Below are 20,735 nucleotides of genomic sequence, written 5' to 3' on the forward strand. Positions count from 1 at the left end.
ATGCTACAGCCTTAAGTTCTTCCTGCTGATGACTGACAATGCATCATAACCACTATTCAAATATTAACACTCCTACAACTGAACTGATCAGCATACTTGTACATGATCTAAACATTTGGTGACACTCCCATCACATCAGAAATTCAAATACTATACAAATGCTATCATTACATTTTAGCAACCTGTTCCATGTTGCAAAGAATGCTTAGAGTGTTGGTCTTTTATTGCTTGGCCAACTTGTGATTAAGTTGCTCTTGTCATCAGAGTTGTATTATGTTCGTCCTGAAAAGGTATGTTCATACCAAATGATTTAATCAAAGAACTTATCCTCCTTTTTACTGTTGAGAAATAAAACATAAATAAATCACCATGGGCAGAGTGAACACCATGCCCTCCTGCCTTCCCCAGGCTGAATGCAAATCTGACATTGTTTAACTGTTAAAAAAGGAGTAGGCTTTGCAGTCAATAGCAATAGGTGAAGGTGTATCTCAGACTCCATGAGCACCTAATGCCATTAACTGTAAGGGCTAGGGAAGATTTCATGCTGTTCATTTTCAGCAGAGCCAACAAGGGACTGAAAGAACATATTACCTCTGGCCCCTAATGTACAAGGCTGCAACTTAAGTATTCTGCAGAAAACACATTTGCTTTTGTTTCCTTTCTCACTTGCCCTTCTCCAAATGGAAAGAACTTTTGCATCTAATACATTATTTGTACTGTTGTGACATTTACGGAATACTATCCTAAATGAAGTTTCACTCATAGGAACATAGCCAAGGTGCATACTGCTGATTTTTTTTTCTTTTCAATTTATTCTAGGGTTATCATAGACCAAATCATTACATTGCCACACAAGGTAAGTTTATCACCTTTTCCTTGTGGTTATGTGAGGCTAAGAGGTTTTGGTACTTGAATTGCAGTTTATTCTCTCTAACATGCATTTTTGCCACAGTCAATATCCAAGGTAGAGTCCAGTCAATCACTTAGGTAGAAATGAGGAAACGGAATTAATATCAAATTTTGAGGTATTTCAAGTAAGCAGTCCTTCACCTTTGTGTTAAAATAGGTTTTGAGTAAAAAAGCAGAATGCATCCTTTTTCAAAGAAGTTACTCAGCATTATGTTACTCATGAAAAAAGAAATGAGTCATGGTAGAAATATTTGGTAACTGTTCAGAGAGACAACAGTGTCATGAAAATGTGTGTTCTCTTAACTGTTCAATGATAACTAGGCTCCAGGTCCTTAATATACAAAACTCTTCAGCTAGCAACTTCTGGTAGAGGACCAAAAGATGTTTAAACACTGGCAGGAGGATTCATCACAGGGTTCTACAGAGACAGTTTTACAGGCCATCATTTAAAAGCTTGCTCAAGAAAAAGAGCCTATTCTTTTATCAACATGCAAATTAATTTTCAATTTGTACTTGTCTTTAAAGACATAATTTGCGCATTCTGATGCAATCCTTATTTATTTTTTTGGTCAAGTTCAGAGCTGGAACAAATGGGAAGAATGAGTCTTCTGTGACTACTTAGTCACAATATTGAACAATATGCCAATCTCCTGCCTGTGCTTGGATAGCATGTGTGTGAAAATTTGATTGCTCCTCCACTGCTTGGAGGGAATCTTTTTTGTAATAGGTAGTCTGTGACAGAGCTTCTTGCATTTGCCCGTGGATCTGAAAAAGCTGAGCTCCACCCACAGATGTTATTTCAACCTTTTAAGGGACCCAGCTGGAGTACTGAGTATAATATGCTCCAAATAATCTTAACATGTGTTGGATTTAGAGGTCCCATACTTTTTAAGGATTTTTTTAACAAAGCAGATAAAATGTTGGCCATGTCAAATAAGGGGTCTTGCTGTGATTTAACTTGTTTCTTAAATATCCCAGTCTGCTGCCTCCAGTCCCCACTTCCACCAGTGGGAGGTTTCATATCTCTGCCTTGCTGTACCTTAGCTTTCCACAGTCTCAAATGTGGTGCTGCTTCATGTCAGATGACAGTGGGGCAGGACACAGATGTTATTTCTAGAACCACTTCACTAGTGTCAATATTACACTTTTAGGACCAGAGTTTTACACTTCCAGAATTTGTGATCTTAGAATATAAGCCATTTAAATGTGCTTCCTCTTCCACTTCTGCTGCCCACCCATCACGTTGAAGGAGCGTTTGAGCAACGCTCTCAGGCACATGGTGTGATTCTCGGGCTGCTGTGTGCGGGGCCAGGAGCTGGACTCAATGATCCTTGTGGATGCCAGGATATTCTATGATTCTATTCTATGTCTGCCTTTATTAGTAAGCCCATCACGTGCCACAACTTGCAGTGCAGCCCGCAATGTCCATGCAATGTTTTAGAACACACTTTCATCAGCTATGTATGAATACATCATGCAGCACAACAGTTAAGCTGAATTTTTAATTCCCTTGATACCTACTTTTCATCAGTCTTTAAATAACTTTTCCCATTCTCCCTTTTCTCCTCCACAGCAGCTTTCACAGGTGCACATGCCTATTGTTCTTTGACGGAAAGTATCATTATGTGAGTCAGTTTTAAATCTCCAAGGAGTTAGAATGATTGATATTTAATTTTCCTATGTTCTTAAGCTGCATTCAACATATCAAGTGTTAATGAGCAAATATAATTGTTTGAAGTGAAGAAGTGGCAAATTTAATCAGTTTGTAATAGACTACCAATCTGCTTTTAACAGAGCTGGGAGTTGCCTAATCACCTGTTTATTGAAGTGTTACTGTCTTTCATACTAACCAGAGTCTGACATGCAGACTAGTAGCTTTCCACCTTGGCATTCATAGCATCCTGCTGCTACCTTGAATTAGGGGAGGAAACATTTTTTAAAAGAATTTCTTAATGGAGGCTTTCTCAACTAAAAATCAAAAATTATTTTGCTTCAGCTTTTAAGAGTAATACATTCAGAGTGTGCAATTTCAATTACAAAATTAATATCAATTTTCCTTTATGTGATAAGTATAATGTGAGTGGCAGACTGAATTTACAGCTAATAAAGACTTTTGGTGATCTGCTGTAATTGGCATCAACAGATGGCATCCGCACCTGAGTCACCATGATTAAAAAGAATCCCTCGTCAAAAGCCAGCATATTGGGTCATGCAGAACCAGCAGGCTGGTGCAATTTAAAAACTCATTATTTTGCTTTATATATCCCTTGTTCCCATGGATATAATTCTTCTTTTTATAGGAGAATATCAAGCTCCTGTATGATCTGTTGAATTTACTGGCAGGTAAGGGTTATTTTTTTCGCAGGAGTTAGGTAATCAATGAATTTTAACCAGGCCTTTCCATGAGAGCATTAGGTTGAAGATCTGTACAGTGCTTATTCTCACAGATACTGCTGGATGTTCTGATTAGTGTATGACTTCTGATCTAGCAAGTCTCACCTTGATTACTGAGCAGGAAAAAATAATTGGGTTTGTATGTATTTGTTCTTTGTCTCCTGAAGCTCAGGTAGTTTACTGAGCTATGTTGTAGCTTCTTTTAGTCTCTATCAAGGGCTTTGGATGCTTCCTCCTCCACAGTACCAGCAACTGTAAATGATGAGTGACAAATGTTAACACAGTTCTGCAGCATCACTCATGGCCATTTCCACCAGGGCTGGTTTTCAAGGTCAGTCATGTGAAACAGCAGATACTCACATGCAAGCTGCATGTCTTCATGTATGAAGTACATTCTTTTGTGCATCTCAGACTTTTCAATACTCCCCACAGTTCAGATTGTCTCTGCTTGCTAGAGCATGCAGAGGAGCCGGATCTAAGATGTTTTGTGGAAGTACTTCAGAGCATATCTTAATGACTATAAAAAGTTACCCTTGAAAATAAAACAATTTTAGATACAATGGAGCAGTGTAGCTTTTCAACCTCTTCTTTTTCCTCTGTTGTAAAGCAGATGCTAAATTGCTTTCTGTATTGCTTATTATGGAGACAGACATCAAGTCAAGTTTCAGTCAGGAGGAGTTTTTTAGGAATAAGTTAGAAACTTTTGAAAATAAATATTTACAAAAAAAATGTTTACAGTCTTCACTACCAACAGCATAAACTTGCCACTCTAATAAGCCCTTTCATATTCCTTCTCTTTTCTGCAAAATACTTGTCTTTCTTCCACACACAACTGTATGTGCTGTGTGAACGTTTTAATAAGGGTTTTCAGAAACAAAAACACATTCTCTTTCAAAGTGAACCTTCCCTTTTAGACATCTGAAGCAGAAATAGTACATTGAATAACAATAACCTTAACTTCCTTGGCATGTTTTTTTTGGTTTTGTGTCGCAAAAAGTTGTCACGACTACAGCAGTCTGGAAGTTCCACACTTCTCTTCACAAAGAAACTCTTCCTTCTATGGTTTTAGCCTCCAGATGAATAGTAACGTTTGAAATTACTTCAGGGAGAATTGAATAACAGCAAGGCAAAATAGTTGTCCACAATTTTTCAGTTTTATAGATGCTGTCATTTTTGCAGGATGTGGGACTGAAAACAGCCATTCTGTTTTCCTGATAGGTATACAAAGTGATTGAATTCTATGTACCTGTATTAATCTTGAAGATTCAACTGTGTTTGATGCTGTTCTTTACTTCTTAATCTTCAAAACATTAAAAAGGTGGTTGAAGCCATCTGTCTTCAGACAGAGAGATGAGCCCATTCTAAGCCCCCCTTTGAAAACGTGAGGCTTTCTAGAACCCCGTTCACCTGTTTGCCATAGTGATGACAAACGCCAAAGAAGTTACTTTTTGCCCCGACCCAAGCATGTACAGAAGTTAGACCCTTTACATATGAAAGTGACATCTCCAGGTTATATTGTGAATGGTAAATTCACCTTAGCTCTCTTGCTACCGTTACCCACCAAAGACTCATGATAACAATTACGTTTGAGTATCTGTTAAAAGTTGGTACTTTCACTAGTGTTGAGGACAAAAAGAAACTGGGTGTACTAAAAGCTGGTAACCATCAAAGTCAAAACTTTCAGAAGTTGCCACTTTATGGTACATGAGAATACCAGAGTTTCTATCTGCCTCTTCATTTGTAATAGGAGGTTTTAGTGATAACTATCAGAACAGCTATCTTTCACTATTTTCATGATTTCTGTATTTTCCCGTCTTTCTTGCAGTCAGCTGTGTGGTAGTTTTGTTTGTGCAGGGAATGAGACACCCCATTCAGGTGGAAGGCTGTAAGTGCAGAGCTAGCATAGTTTTCTAATAGGTACAAAGTTGACTTAGGCTTTGTTGCAGTGTGTCGTTTCTCTGAATCTTTGTGTATAGACCGAGTGAAACAGGAGCGGTGTTAGAAAGCCGCTGATAGGTTCGTTGCTAGGTGAAGGCACTTGCATTCTTCGCGTGTGACTACATTTTGCATGGAATAGATGCCTGCCTTTCATATACCTTTGGAAATTCTCTGAAAGTACAAACAAGCTCTAGATACTATATAAATAATTATTTAATATTTATTTGCCAATATAAATTCCTAAATCCCATGCAGGCTGTTCTTGCACTTGCTTGTCAATGTGGCTTGTGAAACAAGTTTGAGAAAACGATGATTTTTCTGTAGTGCATTGTCAAAGCCACAGAGCAAGAAAAAGCAGTTCTTCCTATCATCTCCCCCACACAGACTGAGCTGCAGTAAATCAGACATAAAGGACTTCAGAGCATATATAGATCTTTGTCTCAAACACAAGATACTGGTTTGATTTGTCTGTTGTGAAAATCAGACTAGAAAAGTTACAACAGATCTCGGCATATCAGAATAAAGAAGTAAGAGAAATTAGAGTCTGCAGTAAATAATTAGAGACAAATCAGGCAAATGGCAATGTTTCAAAGTTGTAATGTAGAAAATAGAAGATTGTGTGAAAAGTAATATATTGGTCCTCTTTAAAAAATGTGGCTATAAAATATATTCTGCAAACAAGGAAGTTATCCTTTTTCTTAAATTCAGAAGCTGAACATGCTGTCCTTGTGAACCAAACACTTTCAGTAAAGAACATTATAAGGGTGACCATCTATTAGTGTTGCTTAGACTCCTAATTGCTGTATTATGCACTAGAATCCATTTTTTGTTTGAGGAAGATGTATACAGCATCAGCCTTACAAATTGACCTGCATGTCTGTATTTTAGGGGAAGGCAAATTATGAAAAGCTGATGCGTGATGAGAAGTTTTCCATGTTCGACAAAGAATCAGCCATAAATTGGGCTTGATAGGGAAGGTACCTAGCACTCTTGACAGAGTTCTGTTAACACACCTGTTAATCAGTGAAGCCTAATGCTAAAGCAGAAAAGAGGCAGAGAAATACAGTTTGTCAGAAAAATCACATAGGCAAAGCATCTTTTTTCTGTGAAGTGTATTTACCAGATGGTCTTCAGCCATTTGGAAGAAGAAGGCTTTTGGGTCTTCTCATCTGCTAGGGAAAAAAAGGAGTGTAGCAAATTTACAAAATAGAATGTATTTCAGAAACAAATGTATCAAGAAAAAAATAAGGCAGGGCTTTTTAGGTTTTTTGGTGTTTGGGGGTTTTGGGGGGGGGGGGTTGGTGGGTTTTTTTGGAGGGAGTTGGGGGCTTTTGTTTGTTTGTTTTTTGGTTTTGTTGTTTTGTTGTTGTTGTTGAGTTTGGGGTTTTTTTTTTTGTCTAGTGACCATATCCAAATCTTTGAAATCTGTCATCTTTTCTCTCTTACATATCCTTTGGTGGCAACTGAAATCTCTATATGGATATGGCCACCAGTGCACATGACAGTCCAGGTGATTTTGAAGCACTACCTTTGAAAACAAGAAAAGATACAGGCTTATTGGATTAATTTCTTTCCCTGTCCGTCTGTATCCTTCCATGCAGTTGCATGTTCAGATGTAGACTGTGGAGATTCCCTCTGCTGCTGCTAAATCTCATTCTGCTGCAAGCATGCTCATGTATTGTGTCTGTATTAAGCACAAATACATGGCAGATTAGAATGGTATTCCTGGTTTACAGTGTATATCAAATACTGCAGTCTCCCATAAAATATAGTGAAAAAACAGAATTAAAATGTTTACATTGCCCTTTCCTACTTGAAGTGGTGAAAATAACCAGGTGGTCCCCAAAAATAACAACGAATAATAGTGCTGAATTTTTTGTGATGCAGATTTGATTTTTAACCATAATTACCTTGACATTAAAAGGAAAAATATCCAATACACATTTATTTCTATTACTTTTGTACATATCTTGATCTGACTAATAGTTGTTTGATACTGACTATTTCTGTGAGGAAGGAATAAATGTACCAGTGTTCTCTATCCTTAAATATAAATATACATTGTGAGTGATACATCTCACTCATGAGATACTTACCAGGACAATAAATTATGACAGAGGTTTTTTCTATCATTTTTACTTATGCTTTAATGTAGACTAAATTATCTTGTTTGTTCATCTAGGTAAAGTGTTCATGCTAATGCACTTAAACTCCCAGTACAAGTTTAAAAAATACAGCATCTGAATATCTTACTCACATGCATGGGCAACATTCCTTCACAATAAGGTCCTTGGGGAAAAATAAAAGAAACAAGTAGCCAAAATGAACTCATATTTTTGAGCTAGAGAATAGTGATGATTTTATTACATCCTGATGCTTATGATTGACTCAACATGGAAATAGAAAGTAGAAATGCAAAAAACTAATTAGGTTCTTTTGTCCATTCCCTAAGGAACCTTCTACTGAAGGGGATAAAATGATCTTAAACTTCTCATCCATCATCAAAATTGATTCTGCATTACAAGTTGATATGAAGAACCCAGTCCAACAAGTCAATTACTTAAGATTTTTGTTTTGGAAATGTTAGATGCAGCATGTTTTTTACAAAAAAAAAAAATCTGTATGTGTTAGTCTTTCCAAGCTCAGATGAGCTATTTAGAATGAGTGATTAATAGGTATTCATATTTCCATGATGCAAATCACGCTTACTGAGAAGAATGCACAAAATAGAAACAAAAGCAGCTTTCTTAGTGGAAAACACTGATTCAGCAACTGAAACTTACTGTTGGACTGCTTTCACAAAGACAGTTCAGTTTGAACCATGGTCTCAAGCCTCCTGGAATAAGCCTTCAGTCAGAGCTGTGACCTCAGGCAGAGAGCCAATACCTCATTGCTGTTCCATCTGAATGTGTTTATACCTGTATCTCAGGTTCCCAAATGAGTCACCTATCATTCTTCCAAGATGCTTGACTGTAATTAAACAATCAAAATGTCTGTAGTACATAGAGAGAAAGAAGGTCCCTGTGTGAGTGAGACCTACTTCTCTGTAGCCAGTACACTCCACCAGAAAGTACATCAAGGCCCCTAGTTACAATTGCATTATTTAAAGCTTTTCTGTTTCATAGAAGAAAAAACTGAAGCACACTCCCTGCAAGCCACTGTCCAGCAGTGCTGTCTTAAAAGCTGCGAGGTAAAGATTCAAGGCTCTGGCATTATTCAGGTATCCCACATAACTCTCACTAGGGAATTTTTAAGCCCCAGGACCATTACATGTAATTCAGAATTTGAAAGATATTGGATTTACCCAGTCTGAGAAAATGTTAATGAGAGGAACGGACCATTTAACATCTCTGCTGTGGGGCAAGCAAATTTTATGAAAGAAAGAGTTACTCTGTTATACTGGATGAATGACATTAAACTACAACTACACTGTTTTGATGGGGTGGGTTTGGTTTTTTTTGTTGTTTTTTCCTGCAGTTAAGGTCAGAAAAAGCAGCTTTCTTGAGTGGCATAAGGGTACATATGAGCATTAGGACAGTAGTACTATGTACACATATGTACACAGCTTTTATTGCATTCAGCTTTGTCTCATCTCAGGCTAACTCTTTAAATCTGGACAATTTCTGATGCTGCCAGTTCCTCTGTTACCAGTCAGCAGTACTTTTGTGAGTAGTCAAAAGGTGTTGTGGAAATGTGCTATTTATTCTTTGGGAAACCATATGACATTTTCATTTTTTTTCGTTCAAATAGAACAAACTGAGCTTGTATTGGAAATCTAGCCGTGGAGAAATGTCAGTCAATAAGTGTGTAACACTTTATTAGATGGAAACTTAGCTGGCAGCATTAGCTGTAGTATTATAAAAATGTCTTAAATAGCACCTGTCAAGAGTGGTCTGTGGTCTCAGACTTTAAAATAAGTGGAGCAATGACTTGTTTCTGAACATGGTGGAAATACTAACATGGAACAGGAACATGTAAGATTTTTCAGGAATGTAGAAGCGGTCGTGTTGTGGTTGCTGTATATTGTACCAAGACTGTTCAGTTCATTCAAACTCTACCTTGCTTCTCTTGTCTTTCAAGGTGTGTTTGGCTTCTTGTAACTGTGAGGGGCATGAACACCTTTTGTGTATTCATGGGCATTTAATAAATGATGCACTTGTGCTGCAGTGGAGCTCCAGTCCTGGACTGGGATTTCTACATGGTACCATAATGCAGACAAAATAATGCATTGAGATGGGCACTGTTCCAGCCCAGTTAAACCTGTATCAATAAAGAAAAGAAAATGCCATATGATATTCCAGAGAATAAATATCACATTCCCCCATCTGACTAGCCACAGAATCGTTGCAGAATAGGATCAGAGGAAATGCCAGCAAGAGAAATGATCCAGCCCTAGCCTACAATTGATGTTTATGTGAATATACACACAATTAGAAAATATGCATTTTCAAACTAATTATCTAGTTTTATGAAATGAGCAATTTTAAAGAAGAAAATCTCTGGAGTTTTGTCATTGCTCAAAGGATATGTATTTTTAAGTATCGCTATATTAAACCGGGAGTTCCGAATGGTGTTCTGCGTTAGTGGCTTTTTATTTTAGCTATCTGTGAAACACTTGCATTTTTTCATAAAACAGTGGGACTCTGGCTCTCCACTACTGTACATTGTAAATAGCAGTGGTTTTATTTTCTTTTTATTTTTGGAAATAGATGGAGAATTTACAGGTCAGTCTTATCCTCTTCTTATTCCTGTGAGAGGTCTAGTGCTGACTCCTTAAATATAGGAGTAGGTGGTATAGAAAGCCAGCCAAAGCACTGGTCAGTCTCGTGGGAGCTATACATAAAATTTCCACATGCTCCTCAGTCACTTAGTAATCTAAGCCTTGTTGAAAGCTAATGGGACTTGAAAGCACTTTGAACATTTCATTTTGTGAAAGCCAATTTTCACATACAGCAGTGTGCAGGCAGCAGTGCTGGCTGACTGGCTAGCTTGATGCAGGTAGGATTCAGTTTGTGCTTGAAAATCAGCCAATTACTATTCACTGTGCTATCCCTTGGCTGGTAATGAGAGAAAGCTGTGTTTTTCCAGAGAAAAGGATACAGTAGAAAGCCTCTGTGTTGCCAGTTGCTGCACTGGGCAGGATTTGTCCCAATAAAGCATTTCAGCTTGCTTTATAAGCAGCGCTTTCCGGAAATGTCAAGCTAACAGGATTCAGTCAGATCTGTTTTTTATTGACAATCCATCTAAGTAAGGAAATAATGAAAAGCACATTTTAAATTCGTATCTCCATCCTGATTAACTCACTTGAGTATAGCTGAGGTGACTTACTGTGGAACAGTGTTGCTGCATACTGTTTTCTTGGGGCATTGTAAGGTGGTACCATTGCAAAAGGCCAAAAGAAGAAATGGGAGACTGGCTGCAACTCAGATATATTTGATATGCATGGTATGTTCTGAAGCCTGGGTTAAAACTAGTGTTAGGAGAAAACAAACAATTTTATTTCCTTGTCAATTAAGTTCTAGTAGAATTTTTGCTTACAAAATGATACCTTTTCTTACCTATGAGTTCATTACTGCCTCTGCAAGCAAGTGGCTTCTCTCTTTGCCATCTCTGAATCTATTACAATGGAAGAATTGTTAAAATAAGGTCTAAGACTGGGGCAGAGTATTTTGCCATACCTCACATGAGAGTAGCATAGCCTCAGGCTTCCTTGCTGGTCTAATATACCTATAGGGAACCAGCCTTGTTGGTAAGTCATCCACAACTTTGTTCATTTATATTTTTTCCAAGGCAAGAGACGTTTGCAGGAAGATTTTATCAGGAAATCCAGAATAGCTGTATAATTACAATATAGCCCTGCTGAAGATTATGTAATAATTAATACTTATGAGGCTGAAGTTAGAAAGTGCTTTTCAAATGTCATCACACTCAACATTGGAATTAAATATGAATTCAAATGAAATAACGGGATAAAAGCAAAAACCTTTTTTCAGCTCATTGCAGGGGTTTTATTTATTTCATTGAGATTCTTTAGTGCATAAAATGTGTATGACAGCTAGAAACTAGCAATTAATAAATAACACTGAAGCATTAGTGGCCAAGTTTCGCCAGTACAAATGTCTGTTGCTTTTTAGTGTGCTAACTGTTACAGTGATAGGCCTGGAGGAGACTACAGTAAAAGTGGACAGGTGAGTGGCACTGGGGTACCTTTTACCCTCAGTGCTGTTGTAGTTCCTGGAACAGACTTGGGAGGACTTCATTAAAGCATTTAGAAGACTTCCAGGCTATGTGACCTCATTATTTTCTTGAGACCTAAAAACACAAAAGACTGATCTGTATGCATTTTGATAGCTAGTGGTGAGCATTAGGCCCATATGGTATAGTTGATACCTTGACTACAGCTCTATTTCAGATACCAAAATTCTTCATATAATAGGAACACACATACTGTGCCTATGAAAATGCTCTTGCATAAACCTTTACAGTTAATTTAAGTGTATATGTTACAGTAGAAAACAAATGTCTAAACCTATTTTGAGAGAGAAAAGACTGCATGATCTTTGCCTGAGTTTTTGAAGTTTTTACAGCAGAGTTTTGTTCTGGACTTCATGGAGGCATTAAACCCTTAAGAACTTCTGGAAGCATGAATGAAAGTTCAATGCATGCTACCATAACTATTCAACAAGCATATGGTGAAGACTGCTCCTGACAAATCAAATTATCAGCAATTGAGCAGATCTTCAAAGTACCTTCCACTCAGAAACCAGCTAATTTGGGAAGGTGAAGATGATTCAGCAACAGCTGTACTGCTGTGTGGCCATGGAATTATAAAAAAATACTGAAGCAGCAGTTTATCTTGCGAGTTGTCTAAGTCAGCACAACTGGGATCTGTACCTTTTCTTTATAGTAAGCTGACTGTTTTAGGTAGAAAGATGAGGATAGGTTACTTTAGGAAAACTAGAATTCAATCTTAAGACTTCTTAGCCTACACCTGGTCGCCTAAGGAGGTGTCCAGGTTTGCAAAGCTGCTGACCCGCAATGAGCTTCCCATGAGGTAATTGGGAGACTAACAGAACTGAACAGTCATGAAAACTTGATCACATAATGATGCACCTGCAAATTCCTGTTGGTAAAATCTTGGGCACATTCCCTTATTGAGTAGGGAAAAAATGTATTCCAGTTACGAGAGATGTTCCCTTGCCTGCAGTCAGAGATATTTATAGTGTAAAGTGACTATTAGCTGCAGTTTATTACATACCTTTTTCTGAAGGGGTTTACCTCCAAATTCTAGTATGGTTAAAAGAGCAAATAACATGTGCTTATGGATTATCAGATCTCTGGACTGGCAGTGCAAGTTTGAAATTTTGCTTCCTCCTGTGAAATAAGTTATCCTGCTAACAGCTACATCTATCCCAAGAGGTTTATTAGGAAAACAAGAGTTCTTGTACATTTTAATCTACTAGCTTGTTGTCTCCTCTCCCAATATTTTATTCCACTCTGGTTTTATGCTTTTGAGTGTATTTTAGACCATTTCTGCTACATATTGGGTTTGGGGGTTTGTGACACTGTAGTTGCAAAGGGAATCATTGCTTTTGGGCTTTTGTTGCTATTGTTGTTGCCATGCAGCCATATCTCTGAGTAAGAAAACACTCACTGTATCTCAAGTTCATTTTGAAAGGAACATACATAGTAAAAGAATGAGGGCTAAAATGCAGCTCCTTCTGAGCAGGCATGTTAGCTTAGTGTCTCTGAGTAGTCAAGCTGTAGGCAGTCACAGCAGCAAGCAGCAGTAAAAAGTGGAGGCAGTTATCATTGCTACCAGAAACTGCCGTAACCAGTAGATGAAGGGACCATTTTATAATCACCTCCTCATGTGGTGTGGTTGTGTCTACTCACTGTAAGGGGTATTTGTGTGCTCTTTTCAAGATGGAATTTAACTGCTGCAGGTATAAGTCTTGCATCTTGTCAGTCCCCTGCCTCAATCAGCACATATTTATGGCTCCCACTGCCCATGCACTGTCCCTGGGGAACCTTTGGAGCTTAAGGGTATGTGTTCATTTTCTGCACATTTCTAGCTTTAATATCTATTACTGAGCTTGGTCTCAGGTGGACCAAATGTTAGGTTGTGGATTTGACATTCTATGCTAGAAAAATATTTTAGAAGCTATTTGTTCCTTTTCTAAGCTGCTTGCTTTTCTAGAAATTGAAAAATGACCCATAGATTTAAAAGTCATGTGTGAGTAAGTGCTGTGTATGCTTCAGGATTCAGGCTTTACTTGTTTATTTGTGTGCTTGCTTTATTCCTTACATCTGAATGTGTTTTCCTGTATTCTGGGCTAGTTCATCACATTCAAATCGATCACATACCCCAGTAGCAATACCAGTTGTTAGAAGTGGGTCTCACAATAGCAAGCAGAAATAGAGGCTCTAGAAAACTCTGGTTACAAAAGCAGCTTTAAGGAGTCTAAACCATTCTTAAAAGCTGTGTGATGTTCCATTTCCTAATAGGATTTTGTTCCCAGAGCAGCAACTAACTACTGCTGGTAGTAGAACCAATGGTTGTAATATATACAACCAATCGTTTCTGTTGAGTTTTTCAATAATACATTTAATTAGCTAGGGCTTTGGAGGGTTGATTTCTTTTTCTTATTTTCCTTTGCTTTTCATCTTCTGGTTGCAGTATGTTGCTGATCTCTTTTTTTCGCAGCAGAGATCTCTGATACCAAGTACTGTATTGTGGAGCTAATGGGGTGCGCTGCAGGCTTTCTGTCGGGTCGCACAGTACCTTCTCTTCAGACCTTCTCCTCCTGCAAAGGGGCAACTGCTGAGAATAACCTTTCTGCCTATTGTGCACACATCTGTTAAATTGATGCTTAGAACAATTATAGGCTCTTTTTCCCCCTACCACAAGTCTCTGGAATCAAATTGTTCCATTCTTCAGGACAATAAATCCCACAACCCTACCTAGCCTCTAATGCTTTTCAATTCTTGCTGGAGACAAGTAATAATTTATTCATATGCCAGAAAATACTTTTTAAAATGCCAAGAAGAAAAGAAAAATGGGGTATAGAAAAATTACTTTCTGTGACTTTAAGGTAGGTTTTGGGGTGGGGTTTTTTCTTTCGGTGTCCTGAAAGTGAAAGAGGTTTGGAGGCTACATGTAAGAATTGGAGTGGAAAAGCAAGAAAGCGTGTGAGAATATAAAAGGAGAGTAGGAAATCCTGTCAAGCATTTCTAATTATGATTGTCTTATTTAGATAGTAAGATTGAGAAGAGCATACTCTGCACTGCAGAATAGGACATTTCTTCTAGAAGTACACTTGGAATCAAGCTTGAAAGACTTGTCATAGGTCAGCTCTTTCTCTAGCCTGCAAAAAGCCATTACTTTCCCTAAAGATTTTTCTTATAATTTATTATCTTTTTTTCTTTATAGAGAATGAAAAATTCAAAATCTACAGGCATATAGTAGTGTTTAGGATCTCTTCCCAGTTGTAATTTGAGATTTCTGGATTTGAAATGTAGAAATCTTTAAATCACAACACAAATTGTAGTCTGTAGGGAAAGAAAAATCAGGATTAAATTGTTGCAGGTTTTCCCAGAGCTGTCAAAAAGAAATGACTGTTTCAGTGTAGGGCCCAACTGTCTTTTATCTCAAGTGAATCTGTGGGAAAGAAAACTGAATTAATACATAAAGAAACTTGGTACATCACACCTCAGTTCCTCAAGGATTCTGGCTTCTTGCAAGGGGGTGAGACCTGTGTAGACAGAAGATCTTTTCTTACCTCTCCTGCAGCATTACCAAAAATACACTCAGATTAAATTTCTTGAAACATCGCACAGTCCCATGGAGACAATGCAGTGGAGCCATCTAGATTTTCCCCATTAAACCAGGATTCTTGAAGCAATAGTGGTGTTACTTTTTTGTCCTTGATCAAGCGTAATGTTAATAATGTGTCATGAACTTGAAGACTTCTTCCAGGACACTACTCTGTGGAAAACCACATTTCCCTCATCCTACTTTTAGCTAAGCTCCTTGAAAGATAGCAGCAGTAGTAATTTAGCTATATACTTGTTTCAGATTTGAGAGGAAGGAAGAAGCTATACAGAGATAGTATTTTCCTACAGTGAGTAGAATACTCTGCATCCTTCTATCAGTAGGAGAGGCTGGCACAAAACTTTTCCAGTGCTGTCATGACTTTAATTGCCAAAGAATTAACATTGAATCCTAGAATATTAAAACAGAAACAAGCTAAACTTTCACTATAATATATACTAATTATATTACTGTGACATTCAAAATTACACTTGCGCCATGACTGTATTACATATCCAGGACACTCAGGTAGAAGTAAAATACTTGGTGTAAATTTCCATATGATGGAGAGCGATTAAACTTTTGTTGTAATTCAGAATGAAATCTCACAAGAGTATCACCTGTTCTGTGCTGTTAATTAAAAGAAGAAAAGGAAGGTGTTCAGTTTTGCAGCTTGAATTTAGTAATTTCAGAAACTGTAGTTTTAGATTCTGCTGTTAATTCTATTCTTAAGACCTTCTGACATTTCTCGTGTTCTAACAGTCAGAGCTTCCTGTTGTTTTAAATGGTTTTTCTCCTGTTACATGAGCAACGAAAGCAATTCAAGGAAACCTGTAAGGATACCAAAACCATAACGAAACCTATGAAACTCATAATATATACGTCATTTTTAAAGACAGATAAAATAAGGGGCAGAATGTGTAGCTTCTTTAAATGTAAATAAATACAAATTTTTTAAAATTCAAGGGTTCTAGTCTATTACCATCCTTTCTCTTAAATTTCAGATTTAAGTAAGTTACATCGTAACTGTGATGTTATCTGCCTAGTGAGTTGGTTTTGGCTTGCTTATAGTATCATAGAGTCACAAAGTCACAGAATGGTTTGGGATGGAAAGGATATTTAAATACCATCTGGTCCAAGCCCTCTGCCATGACAATATAGTAATAATATATTACTACTGTTTTCTACTAAATACTTGATTTCACAGTGAAGATTTTATTTTCAAACGGAGCTCAAAGAACCGAAACATGGGTGCCAAACTGCTCACATCTGTCAATGTATGGTTTTGTAATGCTTGAAGAGTGTTGGCTTCTTTGCTAGAGGAACATTTAGGCCAATGCATTATCCATTTGTTCTCCAATTAGCTGATTTAAGTCATTCCTCTAAATAAGCCCCTAATTGTTTACTGCAGTGTGACAGTTCAGTAATGGATTCAGTATGGATGTTAAGCTTATAGTTTATATTGTTTACTTTATTGGCTCAGTGATTTTAAAGCACTGGTTTAAAATTGGGGTGGCACACTGAGCATTATGGGTAAGACTGTCGGCTACAAACAGACAGGACCAGGTACACACAAAGAGATGTGTTTTTTCTCAACATTTTACATTTCTATAGCACTTCCTGTGAGCTGGTACCCAGCTTCAGCATGATGCTGGAGGCAGCCCTGTGTGTTCATGAACAGAAGCACACAGGTTGTTGGGGAAAACACTGCAGAGGACACACTCCCATGGCATGTGAGGTTTCTTTGCTGCTTTCCCCACTGTTTTGCAAAGTGATATACTGCAGCAAAAAAACTGTAACTTCTGTCTCACTTCAGGAACTACAATTCAGGAGCTGAGCTAATTTGATGGATAGTGTATACTAGGAAAAATATTAGAAACTAGGAAAGGCCACATAGTCCATTGAGGCTCATTTCATTCCAAATACACCTTCCCTAGGTTATCATCCAATTGCTAAAAGAAAGAGTGATGTTATCCATTTTTTATAATTCCACTTCTGGGTGTTACGGAGATAAATACCTAAGTGCTGGAGAACTAACTTTCTTTCAGAACACTATTTCAGGAGAAAAATACTTAAATGCAGATAGGTAGGATGACAGGAAAGAAATTGACCGACCCTAAATGAAAAATATGATGATAGTGATATGAATATATGTGTACAGTCACAGTTTCACAAAGTTCCCCAGAGACAAGCTTCCAATCATGAGACTTTCAGATGGTAACCTTTCATTTGATTTATTGTTTCAGGACCAATGCAGGAGACAATATATGACTTCTGGAGAATGGTATGGCATGAAAACACAGCCAGCATAATCATGGTTACTAATCTCGTAGAAGTGGGAAGGGTAAGTGATTTTTGTACTTAAAAAAATGAAAGACATCCAAGGTGTTTGCTTTTTGAAATTAAATAACAGACCAACAAGGTGCTTACATACTAACTGTAGCACATAAAATATGTATGACTGCCTGTGCTGAGAGGTTCATTATCAATTATTTTTAAACATGCCTTGGATGCTTGGCTTTGATAACATTAGCACAATGAAAAAGTAACTGATAAAGCTGCATTCTGTACAGCAGAGCCTGCAAAGACTGACAAAGAGGGGAGGTATCATATCTTTCTTTGTACATATCTCAGATATATGATTTCTCTTAAGAAAATCAGTGAATTTGTTGCAGAACAAGGTACGGAATCATCTCTATTTTTTTAAGGGAGACTAAGGGGGAGTCATTCTGAAACAGATGTCTGAGAAATGTAGTTAAACTATGAAATTGCTTCTTGGTATGTTTGTCTAAATCGATCTGGTTTGTTTGGCTTTTCCTTCCTGTAAGCCTTCTGGACTAAAACAGAAAAAATTACACATTTGTGCACTGTTCCTTGATCAGGAGGTTATGTTCGGGTAAAGGAAAGTTTGAGTTCCCTGATTGATACTGTGTACTTCTCTTTCTTAGCTTGATAACTTCTGAAGTAGGCCTCCTACTCTAGTCTTTATGGCTAATTTTGTTTTCAACAAGTATTGAATTGAACCTTTTTCTTTGTTCCTCACAACTGTCAATAACCGAGTCTTTTCATTTACTGTTTTGTCTGTACACTGCTGTCTTAGGTCTCATCTGGGATGTTTTTTTCAAGAAAATTTGCTTGGGAATTTGGCATATAGCTTTCATTTGGTATGAAAAAACCCCCACTGCTTTTATGGGAACTACTGCAATTACTGTAAATCGAAGTGTTGAAATAAGAAGTCAAATGCACACATCCCAGTTTGAGCAGCACGGTTTTAAGAGATGTTTTAATTTCACACTGGTGGAGTGTCTGATAGCCCCTCTGCCCTGTGGCATTTGCATTAGGAGAGAGAGAGCACTGTTTATGTGGTGTGAGTTAAAGTTCTTTTTAGCAAGTCCAGTTTTGCAATCTCAGTTTATTCTGCCGTACATCCTTTGTGAACTGCTAATATAAATCCTAACATGTAGATATCTGTGTGCTCAAGCCTGCTAACAGATCAGGTGCCAGTACTATTTTTAGATATAAAAAAGATGGAGATTGTGACTGCAATTAACACCTGCTGCAGGAACACATGTACAACTAATTGCAGAGGCAAAGAGGGATCATGGAGACCACTTTAAAAATGCAGTCCCTTGAGTGAGGAAGAAGGTAGAAATAGCTGGATGGTCACGTATCAATTCAAAACGGATGGATTTGTAAGAGTAGGATGCTCTCCAGCAAACCTCTTTGTTAAAGCTTTATGCACATTCATAAGTACCCAAGCGAACAACTTAAAAAGGGATGTTTTCAGGGTATGAATAAACAAGCCTGAGAGCAAAAACAGCATTCTGCATCAAACCACATACTGTTTTCCCAAAGTCAGTATTTGGAAGCACCAATTAGAGTGAACTGTTGGATGTCAGCAAGGGAGACACCAGTCTTGATGCCAGTGTTGGCAGCCTCCGCTCACAGCATTTAGGTGCACAGCACATTCCCACAGCAGTAAGTAATGGTTTGTGCCACCATGGAGATTTCTTCAGGGTGCAAGAGTCCTAGTGGGATACAGATCTGCAGCTTTGTTGTTTCTGGCAGTGGTAGAAATTACTTTGTTCTCCCTTTCTCTGGAGGCCAGCATAGGTGAGATCAGAGAGCAGAAATTGAAATGAGCTTTTAATGGAAATAAAATCATATGAGCCACAGAACAATGCAGTCACTCCTCCATTGGTATTTTTCTGCCACTCCCAGGGCTGGAATCCTGAGCAATAAGGAGGCAAATTACAAACACACCATCTGTCCTGCAACCCCCAACACAAGCTCTGTGCCACCTTGAGTAGTAATGATTTTAATGGACCTTTTGGTAGCATTCCTGTAGGGCAAACTTTATAACCTTACCAAACCTGAGGTTTTCTATTTCAATTGCTATCACTGGTATAAGATTTACAGGGGTTTATTATTTTTATTTTTTAACTGTGTTGACCCATTGTAAGCCAAGGGGGAGAATTCTTTTGCATTTCCAGGAAGGAAGAATTTTCAAAATTTAACATGTTTGCCACACAGTGTACGACCTTCATGAATTAATCATTGAGGGGGTCTATGTGTATTTGTTTACCAGGACTGGCTGGATAGTCATTAAATCAGTGCTAGGAACTTGCATCATGCCCTGAAGCATTATGCATCAGGACTGTTTTAATTGCTGCTGGAGGAATCACCATGAGGCTGTCCCTAATGCAGGCACCTGCTGCAAATGACTCAGTCCCCGCATTACCTTCCAGCAGAGTCCAGGTACATCTGCCAATATCTGTCATTATTTGAGGCACACTTGTCAGAACCATGCATCCCTTTAAGCTCTTGTGTGTTCCAGCAAGGGGCCCTTGTCAGTGTTTCTGGCACCTGCAGACTGCTGTGCACCTGGTATTTAAATGGCACCAAAATGTGTTTTGATTGTTTTCTCTCTTTAATGAACCCACCTGAGGGACATTTAGCTCTTTATCTAGTAGCCTGTTACCCAGTCACTCACATTTACACTGGTCCTGTGGAAATTCAGAACTAGCTTGCGCTGTTACACTAATCCATCTGCCAGAAGTCTTACCACAAAATCTGCAGGGCTCCCTAAGGAGACTTTTGTACTGATAATTTAAGCTAATGATTTCTAAACATCTTTAGTCAGTTTTATGAAGACCTCATTAGAATGTGACTGTTTATTAAAAATCTAAATGAGGTCTCACAGTCATTTAGAAAAAGCATTGCTGAGTTGCATGAACAGTTCTTTGATAAAGGATGGTGAAGTGGTGCTTAGTTAAGGTTGGCCTAGGTTGATGTAACAACTTTTACCAAAAAAACCCTAAACAAATAAGCAGCCCTTGAAACAACCTTAAAAAAAGGACTCTGTCTTCTTCATGCTGTGATCAACAACTTTTCACGCACAATGAAGTTCACCAAAAGAAAATGACAAGTAATCAATGGTAATGGTCCAAGAATCAGAATTTTCCAAGCCACACATGGATAAATAAGATAAAATGGATAATGGATAAAAAGCATAACCAAGAATTAAGACTCATATAATTATATCAGTGTGACAACAAGCTATTTCAAAGTAATGTATTTTGGATTATATTAATGCAGAAGGCCTCCATGCCCATGTCTGTAAGTGGTAGAGCAACTGAAGATAGTGTAATTTCAGGGACCATCTTCACCTGAGAGATTT

General features: G+C 37.9%; 1 protein-coding gene across 13 annotated transcripts in view; it reads left to right on the top strand.

The window, feature by feature from the left end:
• The window catches only part of PTPRM (protein tyrosine phosphatase receptor type M), a 454,918-nt gene that overhangs the window by 402,496 nt on the left and 31,687 nt on the right, over positions 1–20,735 (top strand). For all 13 annotated transcript variants that reach the window (XM_042031127.1, XM_042031137.1, XM_042031118.1 and 10 more), the window contains 2 exons: positions 820–856; positions 17,302–17,399. In XM_042031127.1, coding sequence (XP_041887061.1) covers positions 820–856; positions 17,302–17,399 — 135 coding nt within the window. The remainder of the gene's footprint in view (positions 1–819; positions 857–17,301; positions 17,400–20,735) is intronic.

The sequence above is a fragment of the Corvus kubaryi genome, unplaced genomic scaffold (genome assembly GCF_017639235.1).
Source record: "Corvus kubaryi isolate FWS band 111438036 unplaced genomic scaffold, C.kubaryi_AGA036_p1.0 132, whole genome shotgun sequence".
NCBI classification, from domain to species: Eukaryota; Metazoa; Chordata; class Aves; order Passeriformes; family Corvidae; genus Corvus; species Corvus kubaryi.